Genomic DNA, 13816 nt, shown 5'->3' on the forward strand with positions numbered 1-13816 from the left:
GTTTGATGTAGAAAAAAAATTCCAGGAGATGAGGATGGGCATCCTGTCCTGCCTACTTGTTAAGATACTTGGAAGACTGTTCAGTATTGTCATGGGAAGAGAAAACCCGCTCTGAACAGAAGGGTTTTCCCCCTTGCATGGTGTACATGTTATCCCTTGATCCTATGGCTGCATTAACCAGTTTGACCATATCACTATAGGAATGATAATCAGAAAAGAAAAAACATGTCCGTTTCACTTCTGCACTGCCTAACAGTACCACAAAAAGGTGGAGATAATCTATTAAATTTATAAGTCTCACTACTCCAAAATGAATTACTACTACTTAAGACGATAAAGAGGAAAAAAAAACATCTCTTTTGACTAGCAGTGGCAATAATGAGCAAAGCAACAAATGTCTTTACAAGGTCATTCATTAACAAGTACCACTGCATCCCTCTTGAAGATCTGTTCATTGAAAGACTGCAAGTTCAAGCTCAAGTTTCAGTTTAAAAAAAATCATTTTCAAGAGTTAATATAAAGCCTGAAAATCAGTCAAAGGTATAGTGATACATTTAAAAGTAATGATAAAAAATAGGATTATCATCAAAAACTCTGCAATTAGATGAGGAATTAATCCAACTCTACTCCTTATCTAAAGATAAAGGAAGGTAAAGTTTATGGGTCATGTGTTAAGAATTGAGAGAGAACATATTTTATGCTGTTGGATTCATAAAATGTACAATAATTAACACTGAATGCTAAAATAAACTGGGATTACGGAATCTCATTTTTGTCTTCTTGAGGACAATGATGGATTTAGAAATGGAAGTAATTTATTTTATAGCTATGTTTGTATTTTCTGTAAAACTGTACTTGACTTTCATAAATGGACGAAGTAAAATTAGAACATCAGAAAATTATTCAGAAGGTTCGCTGCATAAAATCTCTTTTCTTTGATAAATTTTTTGCTATAGTATGTGAAATTACTTAATTCTTTATTTCACAGTTTCAAATTTAGAACATGAAGACTACTATAAAACAAATGGCCTTTCACATCAAGTATGAATTAATTGGCTTTAATATTCTTTATCCCAGCCTGGAACAATGGTTGCCCATTGAGCATGGTAACTCAACTCAAATTCTAAATAATCTAATGGAGGTGGAAAAATACTTAGAGAGCACTTTCAAGCAATTTAATTTTTTTTGTGTAATTGCCATCTACATCACTACACTGTCTCAGCAGAAATCACAGTGATTAAAGGGTCCAGAAAACAAATACACATGTACCCATCCCCATCAACATTCCTATCTTAATTGTCAGATTCAACATGGAGACAAGTAACAGCAACGTGGGATGACAATTTATGTTGTTGTGGAAATACATCACTTTTCCATGTATCTCTATATACATACATTATATAAGGTCAGACATGCATACAGATGTTCTCATGCACAGATTTGCATAGGCAGCCACAGCCATACAAATTAGCCTCTGCTCATTAGTTTGTGTCTTCTGACTTGGGTGAATGGTGTACATTAACTGTATCAGAATTTTGTAGGGAAGAAGGCCCTCATGGCTCAGCTAGCCAACTGTAATATGCAAGAGGAGAGACAGAAGGGAAAAGCTTCATAAAAAAGCCAAATAACATTTTCTACTGACTCAGTCAAAAATGTTTAGGGGAAAAAATAAAGGCCCTGTTTTCAAACTAACTAAAACCATTATCTACAGATAATGCTGGCTGCTTGTATGACATATGACATGAGATTTCAGTTTGTCCAGTGCCGAGATGCAGTCTCTCTGGAGGTGAAATATAGCTGCTGATTAATAGCACAGAGAAGACCATGTAAGAGTTTGTGGCAGGAACTAGAGAATATTGTTGCCTACGCATACACCAGGGGGTATTTAAGTGGGTGGACTGTAGCTACCAAAACTGGAATACAGCAAGGTATTAGCATTAGATACTCCTGAGGGAGTAAAAAAGTGCCATATGCAACCATGAGAATACAGAAACAATTTAATTTGTTTAAATCTGTAATTTCTTTTGCTTACACATTATTTCAATATATTACTTTTGAAGGTACATTTGAGTCTCTCACCACTTGTTTTTTTTTAAATTATGTATTCTAATAAGGATTCGATTTATGAGAATTATAACTTAACCGCTTAAAATGTAGCGTGAATTCCATCTGACAGTAATCAATACTAGAAACTTACAAGGAAAGGGTAGCAAAAGGAGTGTTATTCTCCAGCAGGAAATTAAAGGAATGTCCCTTGTAATGGACAACTTCTTCAAGGACTAAAAAGATAGGATGAAGCTGGAAAAGGCAGTTCTGCTCGCTTGAAATGCACACAGCAAATCTACTGTCTCATCTTAATGTAATGGAAAGTTTGTAAGTCTTCCCCTATGCTTCACATGCAGCACTGTGAGCAGCAAACCACACTATCAAAAAGAAACTGCTCTTTTGGGCCTTTCACCTTCCAAAAACTACAATCAGCTAGCTAAAACTACCTTCTCATCTTCCCATCTGCAAATAATGAATATAGTCCTCCTCCACACTTACGCCAAATATCCTCAGTGGTAGACAATGTATGGGAGCATTGGGTACATCCTCATTAGTGATTCAATGGGTAGATAGGGCTCTTTTTGGTCCAAATCTGTTTTGCGTCTAATACTTGTCTTGCAGAACACATTGAAGTGTGCTAGCAGACTAACTTCCACAATTCAAGGAATACACTACTTCACAATTAGTTTAAAAAGAACCACTTCTGCAATTAAATAGGTTTTTGCAGCATATCACCATATAATTGTAAAATAATCCACAAGGATGTACTAATATTTCTATCAATTAATATTCTGAGACTTTAAATCAGGAATTTTCCATTTCTCTTGCTTCTGAAAATGAAATAGAATTGGAAGATGTTAAATTATTTACACCCCCTCCAAAATAAAAATGCTTGCTTTGAAATCTAGTCACAAGCAGATTAACATCTTGTGATACAATCCCTTGTAGCAGGAGCAGCTGACAAGATGAGTAATGAACTGCATCCGATTATCTTTTCAGCTCTGTAGCAATCATTTTCCAACAGCTTCCTATGCCATAACCAACAACACTGGAAAAAGGTCACCGTTCTGTCACACTGTCCCCCCACCCAACGTACGTGTTTAACAACACAGAGAACACATAAACCTTTGGAAGGAAAGAGATGCTATTATCTGACACAAATCTGTTTCAGGTGCACACTGTGCACATAGAAAGCCTACATAAAACATCCATACATAATTGAAAGTCTCCAGAAGTAAATTATTGCACTTTAGCATAAAATAAAATGTTATTTCCTCTTGTCAGGCGATATGCTTTTCCTTCAACAAAAGAACCTTAACTGTAATTGATGGTATCTAAAACTCATGATAGGCAAGATTCGGGTTGACATATACATATGTTTCCCATCATTAAATATACCCAATTAAAACTATGAACATTTATTGCAAGCAATTGTAAGACTATAATGGCAAACCAGAACTTTCTTCCCAAACCAGATCCATTTAACGCAGCATTATTGAATGAATGGTACTCTATATTTGCAGCTTTATTTTGATTTCACAGCACAGAAAATCTGCACATAAATCATACTTTGTACCACTAGAAAATGGTAGGGAACTAAGATCAGCCACAGAACTGGCTATTTTCTAATAAAAATCTGTTGTGAAAATGTTCCAATGCCTAAAGCACACTTACATAAATTAATATCTACCAAACCAAACTGTATATCAAAAATATTGTCACTATTGTTCCTGTGACCAGTAACCACTTTATTCCCTAAAACTGAACAGGTGAGCAGGCACTTACATGATTTAGTAGCCTCTATGCAATTCCTTAGGCAGTGCAAGACAGTTTAGATCTGTCCTCTTGTTAATTCTTTATTTTCAAAAATGAACTGAACAACTGCACAGTAACATACACTAGGGCAACCCTCTGTCCTTCTGACCTGCTGGACAGCTGGCCACAACCAAGGAATGGAAAGATACTTTTGAAAGATGTATGGACTACTAGCACTTAGCTACTTTAAAAGATGTTATTTCTAGGTAACCCACTTGCATCTGTGTGGAGTAAAACAGAAAAACAACAACCAGACTGCACTCTGGCCCAGCAACTGTAGTCTTCCCCTTTTTTCACATTGTTTAAAAATGTGGTACACGGTCACACATACTATTCACAAAGGAATTATGTGGTTATCAAAATTATACCCATAAATCAGACAAAATATGTCCAGCAGGCTAGACCAAAAATGGTGATGTATTTTCTCAACAGTGAGGCTCACTATATTGTCTATGTGAATGCAACAAAGTTTATCCTTATTAAAATCATAGACTGAGGTAGTTTGACTTCCATAGTATATACTATTTATGAAAAATAAAAAATGTTCTTAGCTGATTTGCTGAATCAGGGCCATAACCAGCAATATTTTCACTTTGTGTAAGTATTTAATTTCAACTGTTACTATAAAGTCACTATTGTCAATACTCGGCACAAACAGTAACATTCTGCAACTTTCCCATAATAGATCAAGTTTTAGATAAAACATCTAAGGTTGTATAATAGAACCAAAGAGTCACAGAATTAACTAGGTTGGAAAAGACCTTTGAGATCATCGAATCCACCCTACGACCTAACACCACCTTGTCAACTAAACACGGCACCAAGTGCCACATCCAGTCTTTTTTTAAACACCTCCAGGGATGCTGACTCCACCACCTCCCTGGCAGCCCATTCCAATGGCCAATCACTCTTCCTGTGAAGAACTTTTTCCCAATGTCCAGCCTAAACTTCCCCTGGAGCAGCTTAATAACACTGCATAAAGCCAGTGCCAGGAGACAGTGTTAGTCCCTCATGCTCTCTGTCCCAGGAACACCACAAGGTTCCCATCAGACCATTCCTTCACATTCCTCCACTCTCTTGAGGTCACTCTTGATGGCATTACGACTCTCTGGAGCATCAGCCACTACTCCCAGTTTTGTGTCACCAGCAAATCTGCTGAGGGTACATTCTGGCCCATCATCTAGATCACTAATAAAAGTCTTAGAACTGAACCTTGTATTTGACCCATTGTGGGGGTACACTACTGACCAGCTGCTAGATTTTGCACCACTTTCTGGGCCCGGCCATTCAGCTGGGCCATTCACTATTAATCCCACATTGATAATAAAAGCACTCACAGTGCAACTGGAAGAGCCTGCAGACTCAATCACCTTCTGTGGTAGGGAAAGGATTTAGACCAGCATTCTTTTACTGGTATGGGGAGGGAGGGATTTATACTTGTCTATTAATTTTTTTTTCAGTAATCTTTTTATCTTTAGTGCATGGTATTACAGCACCTAAGCAGACTTGTTAATAACGTGAAGCGACACTATTACTCAGATTGATGCATTGCCTGCATAGATTTGAAATTTAGATTCGATGCTGGCTGCTCACAAGATTATAGAAGAAACTACAGACTGACACGATTCATGTGCTAAACCCCTTCTCACTCACATGAAAATGACTCGTTTTTCCATTTCAAAAAATATAACCCATTTTCACTAACAGCGACTAGTGAGTTAATAAACCACTGAACAATAGTGGGCTGAGTACCACTATCAAAGGATAGATATTACAAGATCTGTATTCACTGGTACTACACAACAATATTAATGCTGAAGCCTGGAAAACTGATTTAAAGTCTCCTCAAACATAAAACCAGCTTACCCATATCAAACTACTAATTAACTTTGCTATTACTGAAATGAAATTAAATCTCTTCAGCTTTGTTCTTATTATAACATCTGACATTAAATCTAAATTCAAGAAATGAGAATGAAAGTATCCCCCTTCTTCAGTGTTAGACAAGAATGTAAGAAGATGCTGAAAGGACATATATTTATTTTTACAAATGTCTCTATTTCCTCCACACTGTAAATTTAGAACTTAATGAGTGTAATTTTCCATCTGTGAATTATCATATTTGTGTCTGTCTAAAATAGCTATTTTAACATTCAAATAATAAATCTGACCCACTGATTCTAAACTGGCTCCCCCTTCATGACAACCACTTCCAACTTATTTTTCCCTGTAGAAATTTTGATACTTTGAGTAGAATGTGAAAAACATATTTATTGTGAAGCCTCTTTGAAATGTAAAAGAATATAGTGAATATTAGCATGCAGCTAGTTGCTGCAGGCTCCTGAAATCAGGCTTTGCATACTAACATATACAGTGTTTCTATCTGTAATCAAACGCTCCGCCATGGAGAAATACAGGACTTGTGAATTTGCTCTAAAAACAGAAGACGTTTAAAGGACAGTCTAAATATTTTTTCCACCAATAAAGCAACAATGCAAATGATTTAACAATTTCGTATGACAAGATCTTATGGGACAGAAATAAGGAAATCTATTTGCACTATTTCTATAGCAACATAATTGCCAAATGTTAGACTGTGAACAAAAAGCCATCATCCTCAGTAGTGCAATTAATCAGTAAAGAAAAGACAAATTCTGAGTGTGTTCTCAATAACCCTCTTCTATATCCTTAAAGTAGTCAGGATTAAATTTCTTCAAATAAGAGTGAATTTAAATTTCTAATGTTATTTATATTATACATTACAGGTGCAGAGATGTCAATAAATGACACTGTGATTTTAAAAATGCCCTTGATTTTTTTTGTTTTACTGCAGGGCACAGAATTTCATTATACTGGGTTGATCCATTTATATCCAAGGTGTAATAGTTTCTAGACTTCCAGCTGTATTGCAACATTTGGAAAAAGATCTCTTTATGCAGGTTTGCTTTATTTCTCAAAAACCTTCTTGACCAGAAAATAAAGTTAAGACTGTGCATTTCATGGAATATTGGAATTCTTAAGTGATTCCTCAGAAAAACTAATTTGTGAGAAACAAAAGTACCTAGATATTAAACAGTGCCCTATATCTTCAAAACTACTTAAAACATTAATTAATCCTTTCATATTCCTGCAAGATATGCATCAACTGGAAATAAATGAACTTAGTATTCAAGAGCCACTAACCACCCCAGGGATTTGACAGCTTCTTCTACCCAGAGAAGTGATTTAGTATGTACAGCTTCAATTCCAACCATGCTTTCACCTTGAGTACTTCATATCCCCTCCAAGGATGAAAGGTTCGTTACCGTGTCCACTCAGCCCGGAGCTGTTCAGGTAAGATTGACAAGAATGATGATAAAAGGCGGCACTTCTGGTAAATATATTTCTTTTCCAATGGCAAGCTGACTGAAAACCAACTGACTTAGTAATTTGCAGTCATCACTGATGTGCAATTTGCACAAACACCACCAAACCAGAAGTGAAAAAGAGCAAAAGTCATTATTACCCAGTAACCTACGCAACCTCCACACCATCCCTTTTCTTCACAGCTGCGTATTTCTGTCAGGAAAACGGAATTACAGTTCTACAGAAATCGTAGTGTCATTAGAAAACCATTGCACAGGCTCTGACCCTCCCATGTGAATTAGAATCAAAATACTTTTAGTATGGCTGCCTGGGCACACAGATCCATGCAAAATGAGAGTTGACTTTTAACTGGTATAATCTTCTTGGCTCTTTAAGAGTCCTCAAAACTCCTGCAAGCGAATTCAGAGGGCAATTTGTAGATCTGAAACAAAAATTGTCTTTGATATTTTGGGAAACAAAAACCTGCTCATCCACCTGGGTTTAGATCTTCACAAAGTACTTCATTATGGCTTAAATAACAAACAGAAATCATAGTAGAAATGATGTGCAAGTAATCCAATTCTGCATTTACAAAAAATACTGAAAAACAAATAATATACTTGTAATAATTGGTGAAAACCATACTATTTCTGAATTCACATAAGACAATAATTAGATTATTTTTCAATATTTTCCACTTGGGATTATTTTTTAATTGGGTCAACTGAATGTGAATATGTGATGTAGATGTGAATAATTTCAAAGCAGCATCATTTTTTAACAAGTTTAGACAGGGAGCAGAAACTAGAAGGTGAAATATAAGTACACTCTGTCAATAAATATCTATATTTTCCATTTATTTTCTTTATCTTATGTAATGCTGAGGACATTTCTTTCTGTATCGTTAACACCTCATATTGCCAGTGTTGACAACTCAGGAAAAAAGGCTGCTTACTCACCAAACATTCATCAGCAGAAGCAATGATAAGAGCCCTCCAGAAAGTGCATAATAACACTCCCTAGAACTCTCAGCTCACTTTTTTACCCCGAGGCTTACATAAACGACAGGATTTGTGATGTGCCTTGGTTGCAAACAGGACACCCAAAGGCGAGCAAGGGCAGCTCTGCCCTTGCAGAGAGACCCAGTTCATCCTTTCTACTGACCACCCCAGCCCACCTTAAAAATGATTTGTTGCTTTTCAGGCTGCATTTCTCTTGGCAGATCCGTTCCCTGATGCCTATGTAGGAGTGAAGGAGCCAAAATAGATGAGGATCAAAGATCATTTTCAACTCATTTACAAGGGGCTAAGAGGGACTCTAATTAGGAAGGTGGCTGTCACACAAAGATATGTTCAGCTGCGATTTACACTGAAGTCAATTGTAGTTTAGGCATTACAACAGCCAAGGAAGGATTAGTCACTGCACATTGAAAGAGAGAAGCAATAAAGCAAAATAAAGTGAAGTAACCTATCAGCTCTCTGAAGGTGAGTTAAGCAATTGAAAGAAGTGATATAAATAACCAGTCATTAGGTGAACAAAAATATCAAATTTACATTATTTAAATCTTATTTGTAATTTTAATTTTTGTCCTTAAAATTATGACAGCATTAACCCTATCTTTTAAAAAATGTATAGAGTGAAAGCTGAATTCCCCAAAACTAGAAATCAGAGCTGCATGAGTTTTGAATTATTTTAGCCCTCTGCAACTAAAATCTAGTCAATAAAGGCCTTTTTTTCTTACACAAAACCCACAAAATATCCATTCAATCGTATTTGTCCTTTAAACAGCTAATAGATTTGTTAAAAAAAAAAATCTGTAATTTAAATACGTAAACATTAATAATGAATCTATAGCTCATGACTAGTATGAAATGAAGCAGTTTTTAGAAGGTTCTATGAGTACATGATTTCTTTTTAGAATTGCATTAATTTCATATTGCGTCAAAGGAAAAACACCAAAATCTGGATCTGCAAAGGGAAAGAGTGAAAAAATGTGCAGTATAAATTTAATGACCAGATTCTTCCATGATCCTCATGTAAGCCTGACACTGTTACTTAACTCTTGGCCACATCTAAAGCTGGTAAAAATTGGAAGGGAATTCTGTAGGAGAAACCATAGGGTAGTAAAGATGCAGGTGTTGTCATTGACCTCATGCTAAACTGCAGAATTAAAAATTTTCCAAGTTCTGTACCTCAGCTTCTTCATCTATCTTAAAAAAAAAAGAGTTTTTGTGAATCCTTTAATTAATTAGCTAGTGCTTTTAAAACTACATTTTTGGATACAACATGATACAACACTACTGAATATTATTATGGTAAAAGGTAATTAGAAAGCCGGAAAGCACATGTTTGAGATCATAATACAAAATTAGAAAAACTGCAGGCTGTGCTATCTGTGAAGAGAAAGACACAAAAAATCCCCAATAGAAAAAGAGAATGATGACTTTAAAAAAAAAGGCAAGTAGCTTCCTTGCTATTAAAGGACTTGTGCTTTAAAAAGGCTGGATCTCCTCCTCTCTTATGCTTCCTAGGATGATACTTGCACTGCAGTAATCAAAACAAGGAAGCAGATGGACAGGCAAAGTGGTACTGCAGCTGCTGCAGAAGATGACTATAATAATAATGTTGACATCAGTAACAGTAATTAGTGCACAGACTGTAGAGTGGATGATTCGTTTTCCTATCTTCTGGAGTGGGCATGCTGCTCTAGCAAACGGGTACAATGTTAGTACCTTTGGCTTGTTTTGTTCATTTGCTCAGTTTATTAATGAAATTGAATACAATACAGAAAATCCAACTTCTCTCTCTCTCTCCAGAACACTTGCTGAGGAAAGCACATTTCAGTTTGGTTTAACACGAGATGGAATCTTCATTAGTAAATGGCAAAATACCAATTTCTTATTTATATCTAAAACAATTCATACTCTCCCATACAGCCATCTGTACTTACACTCCTGAATTTCAGCAGCATGCAGTATGTGTCTGGTTTTGTCTGAACAACAGTTCTACTCTTTGGTGTGACTTCACCCATCTGCAGCCTGGTGCCACACCTTTTTCAGGAGACACCAGAAGAAATGGTCTAACTGTGAGAATGTCCAAGAAAAACACGATGCTATACTGAACCATTTCAGGCAAGAAGTAAGTCAAGCCATCAGCAGTACTGTGCCATGTTGAGAGAATTCTGCTAGCAGAACATCAGATAAGGATGTACCACTCCTCCTTAGCTGCCCCACTGAGAATGACAGTGGCCAGCCTGGCACTCTACTACACCAAACACACACCGAAGAGCAAAGCAATCGGAAGAGTGAAAACTGCAGAAAAATAAATAGATGGATTTTATTTGGGAAATAGAACTTTTCACTTAGATGCAATCCTGCAGTCTGAACGTTAAGGGAAGAAGGGTAATTAGAGAAATCACAGAACATGCTTAGCATAAGACAACCCAGTAAGCCTTTTCTTTTTTAATGAGTTTTTACCCTGCTTCCATTGAAATTAATTTTCCCTGTTTGTTTAGTCTCCAGGAGGATAAATATTTCCTTTGGCTTCCCTCTATTATCAGCCTCAAAAATTGGAAAAACTCCCTTTTCAGTTGTTGAAAAACTCCTTTTCAAGTGATGCTTTACAAGAGGGAAGAGTGAAAGTCAGAAGCATGGGCACAGAGTGGGAGCCACTCATGAATACCAACAGATCATTTACCTAAGTTTCCTTTCCATCCAAACTCTTCCTTTCATCATTTCTGGTCTGTCTCCAGGTTTCCATGTTCCTCCCTAAACATGCTGATCCACAATGACTCCTAACTGGGGAGGGTTGATCCATCAACAGATTTTATTTCCAGACGAAACACTTTTTAATTAAGAAAATATGCCAGAAGTTTATAAACTTTTTGAGGGGGGTTGTGGATTTTTTTTTTGGTTGGGTTTTTTTCTTGTTTTTGTGGTTTGGTTTTTTTGCTTGTTTGTTTTGACACAGAAAGAGAAGCTTGAAGTGCCTCATAGAAAAGTGATGCTCTGTGCAACATCTTCTGGAGACGGGCCTAAGAGACAGATAAAGGCTGTATTTAACCTTTATTATTTGCTTTCACTGTTGAGAAGACCACGTTTTGCATATGAAGAGCTTCCCCAAGTTATTTCAAATATTAAGTCCATGTAAATTAAAAATCCAGTTACACACTTGGAAAGAGATGTCAGCAGGAACATGTCTTTCTGTTTTCCCTCTCTTCTACTAATGTAGATGAGACAGTTTCAGTAATCCTGTTCCTACCACTGAAGGAGACCATTAATCAAATTATTCCAAATATGAATAAAAAACAATGCAAATGAATGGAAAATAATAGGTATTCAAAAGAACAGCCATGATTATTTTTCAAGGGAGAAATTGTCAAGAAGTGAGAAACAGATGGCTGAAAATGATAGATGAAGACACATTCTCCTATGCAAACTAACAGATTTAATTAATTACTCAAATCACGTGGTATTAAGGAATGACATTAATGATCCATACAGTGGTGCCTTATCAGCTCCCTTTTAAAGAAAACAAAAGAAATTACAACAAAATGAACATGTTTACATCCTACAGATATAACCCACAGATCACAAATATATCATTCAATGTTAGTTTGAATTCCAACACTTTCCCATCAATTTAAGTTAAAAAAAAATTATGGAACTGTAAAATTGTAAATAAACTCATTCTCTCATCACATTTTTATTAAGAGATTTACTAAAGCGTATTCAGCTAAATTAAAACTTTACCTTAACTATCTCCTCTATGAAGCAGATATGTGACACAGGATCTCTTTTCTTTGCCAGTACTTTCTGCAAATGCTGCACCTGTAAGACAGAATTTATTGAGAGGGAAAGTGACATCTAAATTCTTACATTCGAAACTGCACGATGAGACAAACAGGAATTAGCTGCAGAATACCTGTCCGCAAGCAGCACAGATCTGATCCATGAGTTTCTCCAGGTTTGTCCAGAGGGCTGCTCGAAAAGCTGCTGTGTTCCCAGGTGTTGGCATAGCAGCTCGACCAGGGCCACCTAAATGGTTTGCAAATACACATAGCAGCACATTTCAGCTTCCACAAATGAAAATTAAAATATTGGAAATATAGATCTCTATGTACTTTGACAGATATTTTTTTTTTAAGTCAAAGCAGCCTAAAATACATCCAGAACAGGTCTTTGTGAATGGCCTCAGTTGTCTCAACTGAGAAGCTGACTAAGCTGTGAAGTTCAGTGGGGATACTTCATGCTCATGACTGTTACAAGCTCTACCAATTCAGCCTTCCACAGAAGCACCACAGTAATGCCAATGACCAGTTTTGCAGGATTTAAGAGTAAAGGGAAATGGGAGAGAGAGTAGCTGTGAAAAATACCAGCTCAGGACTTAAATGCATAGACAAACTGCTAAAAAAGGTGATATTCCAGCTGAAGGGCATGCAGCTTCTAAACAATCACTTCACTTGAGAGAAGATGCATTCCTGTGCATATTCCACTGATTATGGGTCTGGACCCCCACCTTGTTGCAAAACTTTTAAAAAAAAATTGAATGTTTGCAACACCGAAGTTCAAATTTGCCTACCCACTCAACTCCTCAGTATTTTTTGGTATCTGAGCTAAGTGGGAACTGAATGTTTAACAGCGCAACATTTCTTCATATTGAATAGTTTGCTTTGAAACAGTTTTCACCTGACAAAAGCAGAACAATGTAGTTGCAGGCTTCTTCCATTGACTGCAAATAATTTCAACCCATAATTCTCCCACCAATAAAAAGAAAGAAGAATTTGGAGTCATCGTTCCATGAGAAACAGCTAAGAAAATGCTACAAATTCTAACCTAAAGAGAACAATTTTCTGGGCAAGTTAGGAAGGAGTGGCAGGGAGAAATAAAGTAAAACCTCTGAGCCAAATATCACACAGACCTGATTTTGTAAAGCTAAATGTTTTTAAATGAATTGTTTTCTGAGATATGCCTGCTCCAACCCTCAACTGGTTAAAGCAAGCAGTGAAACATTTCTAGAACAGGCTTGGATGTGAGAGTTTCTTCCATTTTATAATATACCATACTCCTATAAAAATAATCAGTTATCATTCTCTGTAAAACAAGTATCATACCTCTTGTGACTGTTTGAGATGGCTGGGTCAACACTTTGATATCCAAAGCATTTTTTATGTTCTCTTCCAGCACTGTGCAGTATCCATCAACCACATTAGCAATGGTATCCTTCAAAGTCCCAAGATTATGGAAAACCTGAAGAGCAGTTCCCACTTGAGTAGGATTCTGAAGAAAGAAGATATTAAAAAATAACAATTATCTTTAACTGTACTATTGAGATGTTTTATCCCTGATGAGACATCATTTTGTGGGCAAATTCATCTTTTAAGTTCAGTTTGCTAATTCATTCTGTTTCAGTTACTGGCATCCTTACTGAATAATAGAGAAGGGAGGGTAAAGGAAAAAACTGATTTCCTCTGCTCTCTGAGCAATGCTTTGCTTAGCTCCTTTTGGTGCTATCCTCTGGATATGAATGGAAAGAAAGGAACTGGAAGTACTGCTGGCAGTATCTAACCTGGGGCGGGTAATCAGTGGCTGATCCAGTAACGCTGGGGTTA

At 36.5% G+C, this 13816-nt stretch overlaps 1 protein-coding gene across 3 annotated transcripts in view; it reads right to left on the bottom strand.

Moving 5' to 3' along the window:
• COG5 (component of oligomeric golgi complex 5) overlaps positions 1-13816 on the bottom strand; it is a 170949-nt gene that overhangs the window by 47419 nt on the left and 109714 nt on the right. For all 3 annotated transcript variants that reach the window (XM_064422021.1, XM_064422023.1, XM_064422024.1), the window contains 3 exons: positions 13319-13484; positions 12130-12242; positions 11958-12035 (listed from right to left, as the gene is read on the bottom strand). In XM_064422021.1, coding sequence (XP_064278091.1) covers positions 11958-12035; positions 12130-12242; positions 13319-13484 — 357 coding nt within the window. The remainder of the gene's footprint in view (positions 1-11957; positions 12036-12129; positions 12243-13318; positions 13485-13816) is intronic.

Source organism: Passer domesticus, chromosome 5, assembly GCF_036417665.1.
Source record: "Passer domesticus isolate bPasDom1 chromosome 5, bPasDom1.hap1, whole genome shotgun sequence".
In the NCBI taxonomy this organism is placed as follows: Eukaryota; Metazoa; Chordata; class Aves; order Passeriformes; family Passeridae; genus Passer; species Passer domesticus.